We start from the raw sequence: 19,046 nt of genomic DNA on the forward strand, positions 1-19,046 counted from the left end.
AGAAATATCGAGAAATTCTGTCCAAGAAGAGAACAGCAGGATAGGGAATAAAATATCAAATAACATAAATATAAGAACCAACACTTCATTATCATTTGTTACAGAAATATAGTTAACTTAGTGTCTGTTAGTCAAATGGGGCACATTCTACAAATGCATGAAAAAGGAAAGTTATTATTTCATGCTGTTTCTTACTTCATTGCAACGTGCATACATTTATTTTGTAGGGTCTCACAGCAATGCTAGGACGTCTGCATTTCTCACCCAGGAAGATATGTGTCGCAGTACTGCATCACGATAATCTTGTCTTTGAATAAACTTGCATTCACAATCACAAATATTTTAATGCTACCAGTTGAGCGTTTTACCTGCCTGCTAGCTTTTGGTACATGTGTATTCTTCATTTGTTGTACCCCTCTACTAAAACAAGTAGTACTATTTCCTTCTGTTGTGTTGGTTACTGTATCTGTCCAGGCAACCAGGTGCCTGCTCTGTTTATATAATCACGTCTAACATCATGGGATGGACTTCTGAAAGCATAGGAGACCCTATCTGGTGTATATGAAGTATTCCTTAGACCAAAGCTTTACTATGGCTAAGTTAAGCTGAAGAAATACGACGTGCCCCATTTGGTTTTTCGATAAAATTCCGAGTTAGGGGAGAAATTTCTCTATCTAATTTTAAATGCTGTGCTTCTTGGACGGCTTTTCGTAACAAACTATATACTGTTACTCTTTACAAGAAAGCACGTTGATCTGCAATCCCAAATGCTAGTTACAAGCAATTAGAAAATGTAGTACCGTATTTTGTATGTTAAAACCTTATAACACAAGGACAATCCACAATACCTGTAAACTTCTTGGTCCTGGTAAAGGACTATGCCTAGGAGAAGGTCCACTTCCTTGAATTGCTAACATTGTATCAGTGAACATTCTCGCCCGCAAGTTCAACTCTCTGATTCGTTCTTGTACAGTCAATGGACGAAGGATCACCTTTCCTGATCCAGACATATCCAAGTTACCAAGTAGGACATCAGTCTGTGTGGTCTGGGACAATCTTCTAAAATATAATCGATGTTCATCTGGGTAACCTGCAAAGAAACTAGTCACATTAAAACCCAGATTTTCCTGACCTCCTTCCAGAAGGACGGAATGCTTGACCTAAGAAATAGTTCAGTGGCGGCTTCTGCGTATTTCTTAAGAGGAGGAAAGAAGGTAACAGGACGAAATGACACCTTCTTGAATGAAACATGCTACAAATTAGCCAACATGCATACATGTAAGACCAGGTAGTGTTGGGGTTGGCCTTCTCTTCTGTATAGCAATAATCTGTTCTTGTAAACGGAGTTTCCTAAATGTTCCAAAATATATAATGTTTTCACTTCCATTCATTGTTGAATAATTGCACAAATTAACAATTACAAGGAAATTCACCTCGCAGCATTCTTCGAGCGCACTACAGCATCACACGTGTTGGAAGAGACTATAGCTACTAACACATAATCGGAACCGCGAAAATGGGAATGGGAAATAATCTGAGGAAAGCGAGAACACTGCACCCACCCACGTGGTCTGTGTTGCCACATGTACATTTTACAAGTTCAGTATCACATGCTTTTGAGAATATCAATTCTTGTAAAGTCATACTATCATTATTGTTCAAAGTTGCCGGTGGCCAATTAATTTTTTATGTTAAAAATAATGTAGTTTGGAGTACCTACTTTCAATTTCAAATATATTTGTACAAAACTGAAAATTTGGCTGTTGCCCTGTCTAGTACACAATGAATGGAAGTGAATTTCAGGGGCCAAAAAGATCTGCGATACTAACGTAGAACTACTTCCTCTTTGTTTTATATAAACCAGACTTTAACTTTCAAATATCCTTGAAAATTTCAAACCATGGATAGTAGCTTATATAAAGTGCAATGAATAATATTTTTTATTTATAATTAAAAAAAAAAAGTTTATATGGTGTCTTTCATAGCGTTGCGTTAAAACTGTTTTCATTGTGTCTCCTACTAGATGTATTATAGTCTGATTGAATGCAAGATCGTTAGATGGCAGCAGTAGCGAGCTTGCTGCACGACCAGTCGGTTTCTATTTCCCGCCCATGCGGTGATTCAGAGGAGGATCTCCTCCCTCTCTGTTCATTTACTCACTTTAAAACTCTCCTTCTTTCTCTGGCCGCTAGTGCGCTGTTGTCTATGTGTACTAACTGCAGTAAAGGAGGAATGGATTGGCTTTCCTCCACACAAACAATCTCGCATCTTTCTCACAGTTTTCTAGCAGCACATGAGCGTGCATCGTTTAAAACTCGATCAACCGAGGTTTTCTTATAGCTGTGAACTTAAAAATTATCGAATTTTCCTTAAATTTCAAGGCACATATTTCATTTGGTTATTTACTTTCAAAAGGAGAAAATGTGAGGAGGACGTTCCTCCCTTCCCTCCCCCGAGGAACCGCCACTGAAATAGTTCAGGAACATCTGGGTTAAGATTGCAACAATCGAGGAACACTCTGAAACAGTTAAAAACTTGCATAGTATGTAATGAACTAAGTAAAAAAATTCGGGAGCATGTTCGGATCACGATGAGACGACAAGCTGCTACCTGTATTCAGGCAGAAGGTGTACGTTTTGAACAGTTCATATAAGGAAATGTAAACAGAATACATCAGAATAATTCCAGCAAACAAATGTACTGGAGTATACTATGATCATACTTGCAAAACCTACTCAGAAACCAAACATTTCCGGCCCCATGTTGATATAATCAATTTCTCTTCTATACATATGGGGAATCCATACTAGAAGTTTTGCCCACTTTTTTCGTTTAATCCTGTATATTATTCTCCAGGATATTGGTACAATCGTAAATACCGGTACATACAGCCAGTTAAAGCAACAAAATGTCTCAAATCTGACAGTCAAAACGAATTAGTTCTGATTATTATTGTCAGGTGCATTTAGACTACTGCCCTGTCAATTTTATGCAGGTACATTAACAGCAAAAACAAACCGCGATCGACATACAGAAAAACACAGTTACACTACGTAGCTAAAATGAACAACAACATAAATGTTATTTACGCAGTTACATTAAACGCAAAATAACTTTAAATATTATGTCATCATAGCAGCACTGATTACTTTGACAATAATGATTCTGTTCGGTGTGAGAAGTCTAACACTGGGGAGGCTATCCTACGACGCAGATTTGCAATGGCAGCAAGTCTACAAGCAGTGCTATAGATAGGCCTATTGTCATAGTGATTGTTTCGTTAAAAGTAAAATTCAAACAGATTCCAACACTCAGCATGTTAATAAATAATAACATAACACCGATATTTCGGTTTTCGAAAGGATTCATGCATCTATGAACTTAGACCCATTCTATGACCTATAAATATGCGATGATTATTCAAAGATCGACAGGTGGAATGGAAGACATTCGTGAATGCGATGCTAACAGGAGAGTCATCTTGCCTCAGAACCAGATCACGTCTCCAGAAGAGTATTTGATAAGCCTCAAGGCACGGATCCCCAAACCCTTAAACCCCACATCAACATCGGAAACCCCTACTATTCTCAAGATTGCATTCTATCACAAACTATAAGGAAAACCACAAGCTACTGCTCAGCCACAGATGCGACTGACACCGGTATTATAAGGCGCATAAGTTATGTTTCGCGCATTCGTGGATATAAATGTTCGATTACGCCATCTGCTCGCCATATGAAGCTGAAAAAGTCAAAAGTTTTTCTTAAAATAACATTATTCAGAAAACTTGTAACATCCGCACACTTGTTTTCGACAAAAATATTAATTTTAAGATTAAAAGACTTACTAGAAAGTAAGTATGGACATCGTCTTAAAATTTTGTTGCTTAATAATTAGAGATAGTAGACATCAGCAACTTCAAATTAACAATTTAGCACTTTAGAAATCAGATTTAGAATTTTATAGCATTTTTAATGCCGGCATCTACCATTTTGTAGAGATTTTGGATGGCATATTTTTTATGGAAAGTTTGGTGGTAGAAAGTCAATATCACCAATTTCACCAATTTCTTGACTGGTGAACTTTCTAGATTTTCCAATTTAAATTATTGAAAATAATAAGTAAATGAAAGCAAAAAGGTAGGTACAGTGAAATTGTAACATTAAGAAACATTCCAAAAGGTAAGTTATGATTTCATCCCTACCCGTCTTGTTAATCACGATCACAATACAACTTGTTTATGAGTGAATATAAGACTCAAAGATCACATAGGCAACCAATAACTTACCACCAGCACCAGAGAGATTAAATGGAAACCTGACTTAACAGTACAGATAACAAAGAGGATATCATGTAGGTCACATTCCTATGCCATTTATAATGTAAACGCTAACATAGGGGAAGGGTGACCAAATTATTCTTAAACTGTAAGAAGCTGCATGTAATGGAGCCTTAACATAGATTCTGATTTTTTAAAATAAAAACATGCAAAATGTTATGTTTTATTTAACGACGCTCGCAACTGCAGAGGTTATATCAGCGTCGCCGGATATGCCGGAATTTTGTCCCGCAGGAGTTCTTTTACATGCTAGTAAATCTACTGACATGAGCCTGTCGCATTTAAGCACACTTAAATGCCATCGACCTGGCCCGGGATCGAACCCGCAACCTTGCGCATAGAAGGCCAGCGCTATACCAACTCGTCAACCAGGTCGACAAAAACACGTAAAAGTTTTATAAAATATAATTTCGCACTTAATTTGCAGAAACACATAGGCTACATTTAGAATTTTGTATTCAATTTCGCATTTTATCACGTATTAAAAAAGACTACGCTAACATACTTCACAAGCGTTTAAACATAAAACCACTTATTTTGAAGGAATTTGGGAATATTTCGCATTTATCGTGATTGCGAAAATCCAGACATCAGGGCAATATGGAATTCAGAATAGGCCAGGCTCGAAGTTTTAACCAGTGGCAGAACCAGCATTTTTAATTTTGCAGAGTGAAGTGGGGGATGTATTCGGCTGGAGAGGAAATATACAGAATTAGCAATCTTCGTTCCTTGTATCCCACATCTCTGAAATTGTTATGGGGTAGACTGTCACTGATCAATGCAATCATAGATATTAGTACTGATCGGTTTACGAGTTCAGCTTTCATTTAAGCACCACCCGAAAGATAAATAAAATGAACTCATTGAAGATAAAATTTACAGAAAATTAAACGAATTAAAGCCCGGACATTGTTAGTTTATGTACGGTTATAGAATATGTGAATTAATTGTCAGGGAAAAGTTCTTAACTAGGTAGGCCTACATATAATTTAAAGTAACGAATGAATGGGCTGGGAGTGTTCTGAAACAAATTCTACCAGACTTTCAACATTTGTTTAGAATGAAAGGACTGAACGGATTAACTTCGGAAGAGCATTAGCTGACTAGCCCATCGAACGTCCCCATGCTGAGGTTACACCTGAGCTCACTACTTTCTTTCAAACCTACAGAATACGATTATTATATCAGCATTAATAAAATAATATAGTATTACACGTCATCTGAGCGTACTTTATTTAACCTGCATTATTTACTTCTTTCTTACTCTGCTAAACTTCTCCTTTCAACCGACTTAAACACTATTACGGGTAGGAGACGGAGAATAATTTTATCGTAAATTAGACATCTCACAAATGCAAGTCTCCCTGGTCATGGGATTGGCATAACACAGGGCCACCGTTGTTACTTGTTTCAAGATCATTATTTCCAATAACGGAAGAATAAAATAATGTTATACCAGAACTTTGGGTGAGCCTGCTAAAACGCCAATTCATTCAGTTGTGATAGAGAACACTTCTCATCTGTCCATCAGACACATACATCTCGATGTCAGTTGCTAAACAGATCTAATTATCTAGTACATTGCTAAATAACTCTCAAATTAGAATCCACTTTATTGCTATTTATAAGCACTTTACATTGAGTTGTGATCTATAACACACAAAAACACAACAAACAGTTTACTTGTATACAGAGCGTTGCATCATCTTCAGTAGTGGCACTAACAGTAATATTTCTTTTAAGCAAAACGTCGAAATTCAATGTAGGCGAGAAGTGATCGACTAACTTTAGCCTGGAAGCTTGTAACAGAGGCAGGTTTCTTTTACGTGCCATAATTCTAGGTTTCTTTTATTGCCATAATTCTACGACAAGGGCCTCCACAACAATTTATATCATGGAGGAGGGCCCGAAGGCTTGCATCACAGCCTGAGGCATATTTATTTCCCTCCTTGAACAGGGATGATTGTCTAAAGTCCGTAGGACCGCACTCCTGTAAGTATCGTGATTCACTGTTTGATGCCATCTATCGATTAAGCTACACATTACCCAGATTCGACCGAGTCCACTGCAGAAACTCTCCGTCCGCCTTGGACATCCACATTCATTCATTCATTCATTCATTCATTCATTCATTCATTCATTCATTCATTCATTCATTCATTCGTTCGTTCGTTCGTTCGTTCGTTCATTCATTCATTCATTCATTCATTCATTCATCCATTCATTTCTTTTATTCCATAGATCTTACACGAGCAATGAACCTTTAAAATGTGGAACAAGTCAAAATTTTACAATATTACAATTACAATTTTTACAAATTTTTACAGTTTTACAATTTAGTAATTTTCTACAATTTTTACAATTTTGTGCAATTTTTACAATATTTTGGCGAGATGTAGTGAGATGAGATGAGGTCCGGGGATTCGCCAAAAGATTACCCGGCATTTGCCTTTTGGTTGGGGAAAACCTCGGAAAAACCCAACCACAGCTTTACTTCCGTTCCAGTGGAAGCTAGGTCCATGCAAAAGATCCTATCGACTTTAAAATCCATTGTCCCTAGCCGCGTTTAAATGCCCGAACCTGAAATCCCACGGCTAGCATGGTAATCAGTAGGCACTCGAGAACATCATTTTCAGAAGTTAACAAATTTTTTGCAGAAAGAAAAGGACTCAAAGCTAAGCGAGTTACTCTATAACATAATAAACCGAGCGTGTAAAAATTTACGCTCGATTTTGAATGCAATAACTAATAAGTATTATTTATTTGTTTCAACATCATGGTTACATGAAACGAACCACAACCAAAACCATGACACAGTAATTCTACCCACAGTCAACAACAGCTTCAGAAATAATAAATAACAGTCTACTAATAATATTAATCCTTTTACACGGGATAAGCTTGCAGGAACAGAAATCGGGCGTAACTTTGTACACACCCCGTATATATTATATAAAAAGTGAACCGTAAGTAATGTCATTAATTTTAGAGGGTTATTCTTTGAGAAATTTCAAACAAATAAGTTTAATACAATTTTACTCGTTTTTGCTTCCTTTTCGAGATAAGAACGGTTTTATATGAAACATTTCATATCGTGTTTTGTGAAAGCCATTGATTTAATGTGATCAGCCATATTTATTAACCAATGAGCAGTATAACACTGTCCATGTACTCTCAAATCTCGCTTTGGTATATAATATGCATGTACAGTGTAATATGACCTGACACTGGAGATGAACACTGAAACAAATCCAATCCATCACAGTACGCAAACTGACCTGCCAATCTAGAACGGGCCTAATGTTACCAAGACATGCCTTTTCCGCATTGCAACTGAATGTGCCATATGTTTCTATTTGTACTGACCCCTTAGACTTCAGCATATTCCTGATGTTCGGAGTTTTCAAAGAATGCAGACTGGTTGCAGGACAGCCCCATGCAACAAGTTCTCTAGGGAGTATCTGTTTACATCCCTTCTCCCTTTCGTTATTTTTATTAGCAGCGATTGTTTATTCAGATGGAAACTTTCTGCACCATCCTTTCAAACATTACAGAGGGAATAACATTCCGAAAAATTACGACGCCAGCGTTTTAATAAGTTTAACCTCACAGTGAATGCAGCAATTTAACAGCATCATACAACTTCCGTTGGGCGATGGATAAAAACTTCGTATTTGCATTGTACCATAGCTCGTTTAACTAATTTGTCAACTTTACATGGGTCGACGTTCTGTAAATTTAAACTAATTAACTCATAGGAGCAAGAATTCTCTGCAGTGAGAAATTACAGTGCAATAAGCTGCAGTGTTAAACATACTTACTTACAAACGGCTTTTAAGGAACCCGAAGGTTCATTGCCGCCCTCTCATAAGCCCGCCAGCGGTCCCTATCCTGTGCAAGATTAATCCAGTCTCTATCATACCCCACCTCCCTAAAATCCATTTTAATATTATCCTCCCATCTACGTTTCGGCCTCCCTAAAGGTCTTTTTCCCCTCCGGTCTCCCAACTAACACTCTATATGCATTTCTGGATTCGCCCATACGTGCTACATGCCCTGCCCATCTCAAACGTCTGGATTTAATGTTCCTAATTATGTCTGGTGAAGAATACAATGCGTGCAGTTCTGTGTTGTGTAACTTTCTCCATTCTCCTGTAACTTCATCCCGCTTAGCCCCAAATATTTTCCTAAGCACCTTATTCTCAAACACCCTTAACCTATGTTCCTCTCTCAGAGTGACAGTCCAAGTTTCACAACCATACAGAAGAACCGGTAATATAACTGTTTTATAAATTCTAACTTTCAGATTTTTGGAGAGCAGACTGGATGATAAGAGCTTCTCAACCGAATAATAACACGCATTTCCCATATTTATTCTGCGTTTAATTTCCTCCCGAGTGTCATTTATATTTGTTACTGTTGCTCCAAGATATTTGAATTTTTCCACCTCTTCGAAGGATAAATGCATTGTTAAACATGCCTTCAGAAAATGTAATTTGGCTCTTATTTGCAACTAACACAAATCTGTAAATTGTTTAACACTTTAATATTTTCAATGTGAAGTGTACGCCTAGTATCACATTTCACCATATTCACAATAACGTAGCCTATAACAAAATACTGTATAATCGGGTCATTGTGAAAATTCGTAATTGAGGGTTTATGCGTCCAATATAAGCAAATGTTACATGTGCGCGTTTTTACCATAACTCTTCCTGCGACTGACTTAATAACCATGCATACAGTTTAAGCTAGTTTTGTGAGGGAATCGTCGGCGCTTCAATTAGCATACTCTTCTCCATTACAAATGTGCGATGACCTGACCTACCTACACATCGATTTTTTGGGTTGGGCCGTAATATTAGCAGGAGGCGTGGCTGAATTCTTACTCTAGATCGGTATCCTATTCCATGTGCAAATTCTTTGTAAACAGTTACTTTCAATAAATTTCTGTATGAGATAAGACTACTACATGTCATTTCTATATTAGAAAATTTATTTTGAAGTACGTATTTCACTTATTTCTTACGATTTTGTTTAACATCACTCCAAACGGTTTGAAACAATGCCAACATGAACGTACTCACGAAGTTATTCCTCAAAGTAGTCAATGAAATTAAAAATAAATTCACGATGTTCGGTTTCGTTTCATGAAATCCGACCTCAATTTCTAACCGTGTCACGGTTCAGCGTTACAATCGAACGGTTAGGTAACACCTACTGAAATTTCCTACATTTATTGTATAGCAAGGTTTTCAATTTTAAAATAGATTATATAATCCAGAAACTATCACAAACCTGAAATAAACAATTCTCCTACAGATTGTCTGACAAAAGACTAAAGGTATGCGGCACACACAGAATAATATACGTGGCATATTGTGATGTTCTCTCTCAAATTAGTACTGTTAAAGGAAATAAACCATAATCAATAACATTATTCTCAACGGAACTGCAGTTTTACGAGACACATAAAATACACACAATATGCATATTTCTCGCCATATTCATATTTTAAAGTTCATTGGTTTAAATGTACGCCTAATAGTCTTTTTACATGGGTCTATGTATTAATCTAGGTAACGGATTTAAAGGTGCTAAAAAAGAGAGATTTAGGGCTTTATAAAATCCAATTTAGACCTTTCAGGAGTTTATAGAAAATTAATAATTTTAATTTTAGTAAATATTCCATTTTAGGAAGAATTTATGTACAAACAACTGGTGCTGACAATGAATGCTACTGAACTGAAGATTCAAATTGTATCAGTGAAAAAGACTAACTGCTGATTTGTCAGTTTCATTTCGCATAACGTGGGTGCATTGACGCCAAAAATAATTTGCAAGTTCTCACCTAACCTGAACAAACTGCCATCCCTTTTATGCTAAAATGGACTTTTCCAAACGAACTTCGGTTCTAGGAAATTAGGTATCTTGAAGATATTACAAGTTTTTAATTTTTCTTCTTGTAGGAAGAAAAATGAAGATACTACAGCACTGCAACCCGCTTGGAGGAATATATGAGATGAGTTAATTCAATGGATGGTTTTGCAGTCTATAGATACCATAGGAATAGCCGAGAAACCTTTCATAACGGTAACCAGATTACACACAGCCCCATGCAATAGTAAAAGAACCCTGCCCCTAATACAGGGCTCCTGGTAAAATTTGTCAGCCATTTCCACCTTGAATTTCGACGTTGTATGGTCTCTAGTTGAAAGCGTCATTAAAGGAGATACTACTACTGAACCAGCGGATATCGCCCAGGGATATTCATCGGGTACTGGAAAATTAACGCCTCCCCGCGACTCCGGCACCAATCCACAGTAATGTACAGAGAAAATCGGCTATCTCCACCTCATACCACTCGAGGTTTTATGTTACTTTATGCATAGGCCTAGGTTTATGAAATGATGGAAGATTTAAGTGAAATAAAGAATGTCGATGCAATTAAATGTTATGGAAAACAAAATATATCAACAAAACCTTAATGTCTGGTCTTGTTCATCACAACTGAAAAAAATAATTATACACCGTATTGCCAACACCGGAGAATGAACCCGCATCGGCGCAATATCCGTGCTCTAGCACACAGCTACATAAGAATATTTTGCTTCAGATATATTTTTTCCGAAATTAAGAAACAGACTGATGAGACCACCACCACCCCCACCGCCACCGCCACCGCCACCACCCCCGCCGCCACTGCCACCGCCACCACCACCACCACCACCCCCGCCGCCGCCACTGCCACTGCCACTGCCACTGCCACCGCCACCACCACCACCACCACCACCACCGTCATCATCGATGTTCTATCATAAGACATTTTAAGCAGTTCATTGGTATGTGGAGCAAAAAATGGCATTGCTGGCCATTATCATGCAATTTTTATAATCCTATCTTTCAATCAATCAAAGTCATTAAGCTGGGTTTAAAAATCTACTGAACACAGAATTCCAAGTCGTGTGGTAATGTAAAAGGTATTTGTAATCCTCATTGAAACGTTTAGGGGGGGGGGGAACAAAAACAAAATGCTGGCTATATGAAATCGGATAATTATATAGGCTACGTATCTTCTTCTTCTTCTTCTTCTTCTTCTTCTTCTTCATTTTACCAGGTCAATGAAATTGCTTAATGATTGCCCCAATTTTACGTACGGTCCATAAGATTTATAGGACAGAAAGCATATGATTATGTATGGACTTTGTGGACAATTATTCAGTGTTCAATCTTGTAGAATATAAAAAAAAAATCCATGGCGCTACAGCCCATGAAGGGCCAAGAGCGATCAGCCGGCTGCTGGCCTCACGTCCACATGCCGAAGCAGAGGTGGACGATCATCCGACCAGAATGGAGGTATCGTGTGGTTAGCACGATGATCCCCCACCCGTTATAGCTGGTTTGCGAAACCGGATTTTCGCCACCTATCGTAGCTCCCCAAGTGCATCGCGATGCTGGGTGGGCACCATACACTGGCCGAAATTTCAGGAGAAAAATTCTTCCCCCATGAGGACTTGAACCAGCGCGCATTCCGTAACGCGAGTCCTAGGCAGGATGCCTTAGACCACGACGCCACGGCGTGGGACCTTGTAGAATATACATACTCGTAAATGACTTTATTTACAGAACCGTTTTGCAGTAACCTTAAGCCTCGTGCTTACCACAGTTGTAACTATTATTATTATTATTATTATTATTATTATTATTATTATTATTATTATTATTATTAGTTACTATCATTCGGATCCTTTCCCAACTACGAATTTGCTGATCTTAAGTTATCAAAATGTAGAAAAAGTCCTTTCTCATGTGTGTACACGATAGAGACCGTTTAATTGTCTTGTTCTGAATGTCATCACAGTCCATAACGCAACATTTGGATCATTGTGCGAAATATGTTAATAAGTCAAAGTGGTGTGCAACTTGAAAATGGGCCACAGTCCTGCCATCTGTCCCCAATATGCGGAACCAGAATCACGTATTGTATTGTATTGTATTTATTAACATTCCATGGTATTCATACATTGCTTACAGCTATAATATGGAACAAGTCAAAAAACTTAATACTACTGTATTATAAAATCTTAATTCATAGTCACAGTCTAGATGAAATATATACAGATGAGATTTACAATATAGTCTACTAGTACAACACAAAGTTTTAGTATCATTTTCATGAAGTGTTATTGAATGTCATGAATTCACCTACAGAATAGAAGGCGTGAGAGATTAGGTACTTCTTCAATTTGGCTCTAAATAATTTTATGTTTTGAGTTTCATTTTTTATATCGATAGGGAGGCTGTTAAAATTTTTACTGCCATATAACGCACTCCCTTTTGATAGCACGATAGACTTGCCGATGGAGTATGAAAGTCATTTTTTTGACGTGTATTTATGCTATGAACTGTTGAATTAGTTACAAAGTTTTCACGATTACATACGAGGAAGATTATTAATGAAAAGTTATACTGACAAGCCATGGGCATTATTTGTAGTTTTTTGAAAATAGTCCTACACGATTCCCTAGATTTGGCACCTACTATTATTCTAATACTCTTTTTTGTAATAGAAATATATTGTTACTATCTGTGGAATTTCCCCAGAATATTATTCCAAAACTCATTACCGAGTGGAAGTATGCAAAGTATATTGTTTTTAAGGTATTGATATTTAATATCTTTTGCATAGATCTAATAGCGAAACAAGCTGAATTTAGTTTGGGGGTAATTTCTTTAATATGATTTTTCCAATTTAACACATTATCGATTTTTAAGCCAAGAAATTTGGTTGTTGTTGTTTCTAATAGGGATCTATTATTAATTATTGCGCTAGAAATTTGCGAGGTTGAATTTGGACAGGATTTAAATTGAATTATGTTAGTTTTGTTACAATTTAATACCAATTTATTGACTGAGAACCAGTCGCATATTTTGAAGAGAATTTCCTCTGTTGAAGATTGGAATGTGTTGGAGTTATTGGCTGTAATTACTATACTTGTGTCATCTGCAAATAATATGGGATGACCTACATCTTTTATTAGGGGGGGCAAGATCATTTATAAACACTAGAAAAGGTAGGGGACCTAATATTGATCCTTGAGGAATTCCATTATTAATAGTTCCCCATGTCGATGCAGATTTCATAGTTGTATTGATTTCAACTTTCTGTTTCCTGTCTATGAGATATGAGTGAAACCATTGGTGTGCAACACCTTTAATTCCATAATAATCTAATTTATCTATCTTCACGTAAGTGAAGTGGGTAGGCATTAGACATATACACACACCATCAAATAGACCACGTTTATAGCAAAAACTATGAAATATGCACAATTCTCATATCATGAAATTACCTCACGATTGTGGCGTGTCTGGATTTGTATAGTGTCATTTAAACTGTCACTGAGATTATTGGTATAGGCTAAGGAATCAAAACATAACAAAAAATTAATCGAAACGATATTTTCTACAATGAAGAGGAGGAGATATTAAATTATAAGAGTCTTAAAGTATATAATAATGGTTTGGCGATGGGAATGGATTACGAAAGGTAGCGTATTGAACCCAGGAAACGATAAATGAATGAATAATCGCGTTTGCAAGAGGTAATTCTAGGGTAGTAAAAATATCACTTCAATCCAACACACTATCTCAAAGCGAAAAGCAGTCGTAAGTCATACGTGCCTCCGAACTGTTTTTACAGAAAACTGACCTTCTCTAAGCATCAACTTGTGTACGGTTTACATAAAAATGCGTGTTGTGACACCGGAAAGTTTGCATTGTACAGTCGACATCATAATGAAAGAAAATGTTAATACCTCCCTCTACTTACCTCCAAGGTTATCTAAACATGTTACATAAACTGGTTACATCACGAAGCATCGTTACAGGCATTTTACTTGAGAAATCATTTTCATTACTCGTGTAACAGAATACTGTTAAATTAAGGGATGAGAATGAAGTAGTCCAAAGCCACGGTTTTAACAAACATTTTTTGTGCGAGTTCATTTCTTACACATATGGGGAAGCTGATATTAAAATATTATAAAAATTACTCAACAAATGACGTAAGTATACGCCGAAGAAATTATGATACCACACTTAACCCTTTCTAACCCACATTAAATTTACAAGCAATCCATGTTGAAACAAATAGCTGTATTAGGACCAATTCAGTGACCAAGTTACGGGAGTGGCAACATTTGAAACCAAACTATATTGATGAAAATGTATTGAAATAGAAGTTATCCAGCAAAATTTACCTTCATATGTAACACACAAGTATATAAATGCTATAAAGTTAATTATTGCCATATGGTATCTATAGGTAAGAAAGGGTTAATAGCATTGAACTTTAAAACTTTAACACGCTCGCCTGTAAAATTTTGTCTGTGTGACTTAGGACTAGATCATTCTCACTCCTTCAAATGCATTATTCTAAAAAAATATGTAATAGGATAGAGCAGACTCTTGATTATCGATCTTACAAGGAAATCAAGTTGCACAGACAAACGAAAACATGGATAATCGAAAATATCTAATTTATCGGAAACTGACACTTTTCATTTCGAAGGCAAACATTATTTTCAAATAATACAAAACATATTTCACTGGTTGTTTTTGTGTGAAATATTCGTCTATTTTTCTTTTACTTTCAACTTCTTATGATATATATTCTTTCTTACAATTGCTCTCATTTATCTAAGAGTTAAAAACATCTGTGAAATCAAAACAGGTTTGTTCTGCATACCTGAACAGCAAGTTCGAAGCCCTGCAGTCATATATTTTTTTTCAACGAAAATACAATTCTGAAGAAACACGCGCAGAAAATTTGCAAATAAAATTTTGATACAGTATTCGTTCTCAACTAAACTCTTTATCTCAATTTTGGTTTAGCATTATATACGTCTGTTTCAATTTAAAACTAAAACAAACCATCATTTTAAGTGTTGTATACTTTTAGTCTCGTAAGTCTTTCTGTGATCTATGTAATGGCACGTTTCTCATCCATAACCGACAACTGAGCGCAAAGCCGTAACCAGGGGGGTTGCAGGGGTAAACCCTAAAATTGTTCTAACCTCATAAATATGTGCAACTAAACGCGCAAAACACCGCATCGCACTGAATGATCGTTGATTGCAGTAAGTAAAAATCGTAGACTATTGTAAGTACAGTGAGGCAAAAAGAAAACTGCAGCTATTTTAGGTTCATAAAGTTTCAGTTCAACCCTTTCAGATAACGTTTAAAATATTTAGTGTTTCATGTTTCATTATTGTTGTACTAATGACGATTAGTAGACAAATATTACGTTAATAATTTTATACCTGGTGTTTATTGAATTGTGTCCAATGTAAAAAAAATTCAGCTCAAGACTTGGCTGAACTCACGCGGATCACATCTTTGGGATTATTTTGCAGTTTTGTGTGGTTGCGCTGTCGGAGGAACCAACAACACGAGGACTTTTCAGATGTCGCTTGAAGTTCATATCGACTACAGACAACCACACCGCAAGCTTAGTATTGAAATGGGTTTCGAAGAAGAAGCATTGTTGCAGCTTCTATTACGTCGAAGAAGATGGCGCAGAATTTCTTTGGTTTATCCTACCTATTATATATATATATATATATATATATATATATATATATATATATATATATATATAATAACAACAATAAGAGCAAGTTTCTCTTCCTGTATCATCTCTGGAGGATGTACGACATTTTTTTTAATTAGCCTACTTAAGAATTAGCAAAAATACATTGGATTATTTGAACTAACGAAGAATAGGCCTACAATGCGAAATGACACAACAATAAGGAAAAGTATAGGCCTATTACCTGAGGGATGTATCGCACTTATTATAGGCTAAGTAAACTAATGGAGGCGGAATATGGAAAAGGGCGCACAGTCCAAACGTTATTTTGAGAAAAAAATATTTTAACGCGTTTCATTCTATTCGTAGCCTATGTAACTTCATTTGGTTATTAAAGATGTATATTGTGTTATATTTTTAATGCTTTTGTTAGAAATGAAAGTGCCTTGTTAAAATGTGTTATGTGCCCTTTTTCCACAAATTAATTTCATTCATAAATATATTCTGGCAGAAAGAAAATTAAACATTTATTTTAGTATTGAAAATTAATATAAACACAAAAATAACAACATGGAAAAATTTTAAGCCTTCATAAGGGTTTGTACGATCTAACAGATTTTCATCACAGCTTCAATCTTCTTCATTTAGGAATTAACATATTGCTCTATTATTATTAACTCTGCATTTATTGAGTTCAGGATCAGCATAAATGCTTTTTTCTTCTCTTCTCTTCTTTCTGTGTTTTCTACCCATGCACGTTTCGCAGATATTTGCCGTCGGCAGTTAAGTAAGCGACTGTCGTTTCCACGCGGAGAGACTACTGTTCATTATACTCGTAGTGGGGCTTATTTGGTAAAATATTAGTACAAATGTCTAAATATACTCCTATTACCCTATATTATATTGTATCTGTATAATGTAACATGTAATATTCCAATACTTTATTTTGTATAATAACATATAAGATTCTTAATAAACTATATTTGCCACACTCATGCTTGTCTTTTTTAGCCTTTGTTTTTCGATTCGGTTGCTATAACCACCTGAAGATGTAACGGTATGAGTGTAAATGTCTTGTTCCATTGTAATCCAAATAGAGGATAAATTGTGGATCTCTTCTATATACAACTCCATATAAAAAAGAACTTTCATTTTGATTTTCGGTCGCCAAGGAACAAAGAACAAGTGTCGACTGTGAAAACATTACAGAATCACTGAGAGATGGCCGCGTCTGTGACTGAAGTGATAACGCCCGGTCCGGGTTGGATCCCCGGTCAGGTCGTAATGTAAATTATGATGGACAAAGCAGACGACGCAGAGTTTTCTCGGGGTACTCCCGTTTTCCAGTGGCGTAGCATGAAATTTTGAACAGGGGAAGCTAACTCAAGTTGTCTTTCATGCAATATGAGAAAACGTATTACAAAAATACAGTCTTAAAATAAATAGTAGTCAATGTCAAGTCAACAGTCGAAGATTGGTTGGAACATCGTAAGTAACACCAATAAGGCATGACCTCAAATGATACGTAGTAAAATATGATTTCACGGTTTACACATATCTCTTAACAAATAGACACGTATACGTATAACATTAGCTCACTCCATGTCATACTTAGAGAAATCACAATATTAGTATCATTACGTAAGTATGCGTCTGTCTTTTGGTTGTGTCCTTTATTAACAGTAAGGGAGTCGGTCATTTGTTTTTTAAATCACACTTTTGTTCGTAAGTCAGTTTTGACAATACAATTGTCCTAAAAAAATTCAAGTAAATTAGTGTCAGGAACTGTTATTTCGCTCATCATTTATTATATCAGCCACAATGCACACTAACACTTCAACTGAACACAACTGACGAAAAGGGATAACTCGGAAACTACTTATTTTAAATGTTAAAGCTAGCTTCTGCGAGCCTTGCGACTAGGGTAGTTTAGTTAGAAAGGGATGGAAAATCTGCGGGGTGGATTACACAGAAGAAACCAGTCTGCTTGGAAGCTGGTGTGTGCAGGCTTCTTGTTTACTGCTGCATCACAAATCATCCTGAGCTGCCGCATCACAATATTTAACGCGTAAATATAAATTCTATTAAAATTAATAAATGCTTTTCTCCATAAACTGCAGGTTTATTATGAAATTATCATTAAATGGGGAAGCTAAGCTTTTTAGCTTACATTGACGCTACGCCACTGCCGTTTTCCTCTATCATTCCACCAATACTCCCCTCGTTTCATCTATCATCTGCAATAGTTAAAAATAGGCTGGGGTGAAGTCTTGGGGGTAGTATGGGTTTCCGAAACTGATTCAGGAAGGGCTTAGAGTTCCGGGCCTCTGGGGCTTGTCCGCGAAATGGGACCTGGTCCTATCAGGAGCTGTGACAGGATGACCTACTTTAGTGTCGGATTCATGAATGCCACCTGTCGGACTTGGGACAATCACTGCATACCTATTCAGGGAGCACATTGGGCCAAAACGTGCCTCGTAAAGCCAAGCCAGGGATGCGGTGTCGGCGGCGAGTGGTTGGCGTGTCGCACTGTAATAGTTGCGCTCAATCACCGACAGAGACAATTTTGTGAGTGATACTGTCCACTCATTGCGACAGACGTCGTGGTCCGTGTAAGTTACTATCATGTGTTTCTATACTAATTCCTGACCGCCCACAAGTGAACTACAGTTTTGTGGTGTGGTGTGGTTATGCTGTGGTCCGTGTGAGTTCAGCCTAGTTCAGATGCAATCCCTAGGCAGACCAGAGCAACCCCTAGTACAGTCTGCTGTTTACGACCCTAAGCGAGCGAAAAATCTGCTCAACATTATTTTCGAACACATTTTATTATTTTCATATTTGGTTTGAATTTGAGAAGGGACAGGGGATCGAAACATGCATATTAAAATGCAATTCTTAAAATATATTGCAATTTTCAACGAATAAATTTAAATTTCAAAATCCCAAAAAATTTCTACTTGTAAATATACAAAAAAAAAAACTAACTTACTATAACTGGACCGAGGCGAGTGGAGACGCGGGAGTAGTGTGAACTATCGCGATGACGCTATACGAACGCAGAAGTACAAGTGGCGCTCCGGACTGCAGGACTCCATTGACCTCGGTCGAGTAATA

The 19,046-nt window shown here is 36.7% G+C and overlaps 1 protein-coding gene across 3 annotated transcripts in view; it reads right to left on the bottom strand.

Moving 5' to 3' along the window:
• The window catches only part of LOC138707469 (armadillo repeat-containing protein 10-like), a 68,819-nt gene that overhangs the window by 45,452 nt on the left and 4,321 nt on the right, over positions 1-19,046 (bottom strand). For all 3 annotated transcript variants that reach the window (XR_011334241.1, XM_069836952.1, XM_069836951.1), the window contains exon 2: positions 849-1,090. Coding sequence is in view for 2 of the 3 variants with exons in the window: in XM_069836952.1 (XP_069693053.1) it covers positions 849-1,090 (242 nt within the window). In the remaining variant the exon portion in view is untranslated. The remainder of the gene's footprint in view (positions 1-848; positions 1,091-19,046) is intronic.

The sequence above is a fragment of the Periplaneta americana genome, chromosome 10 (assembly GCF_040183065.1).
Source record: "Periplaneta americana isolate PAMFEO1 chromosome 10, P.americana_PAMFEO1_priV1, whole genome shotgun sequence".
Classification (NCBI taxonomy): domain Eukaryota; kingdom Metazoa; phylum Arthropoda; class Insecta; order Blattodea; family Blattidae; genus Periplaneta; species Periplaneta americana.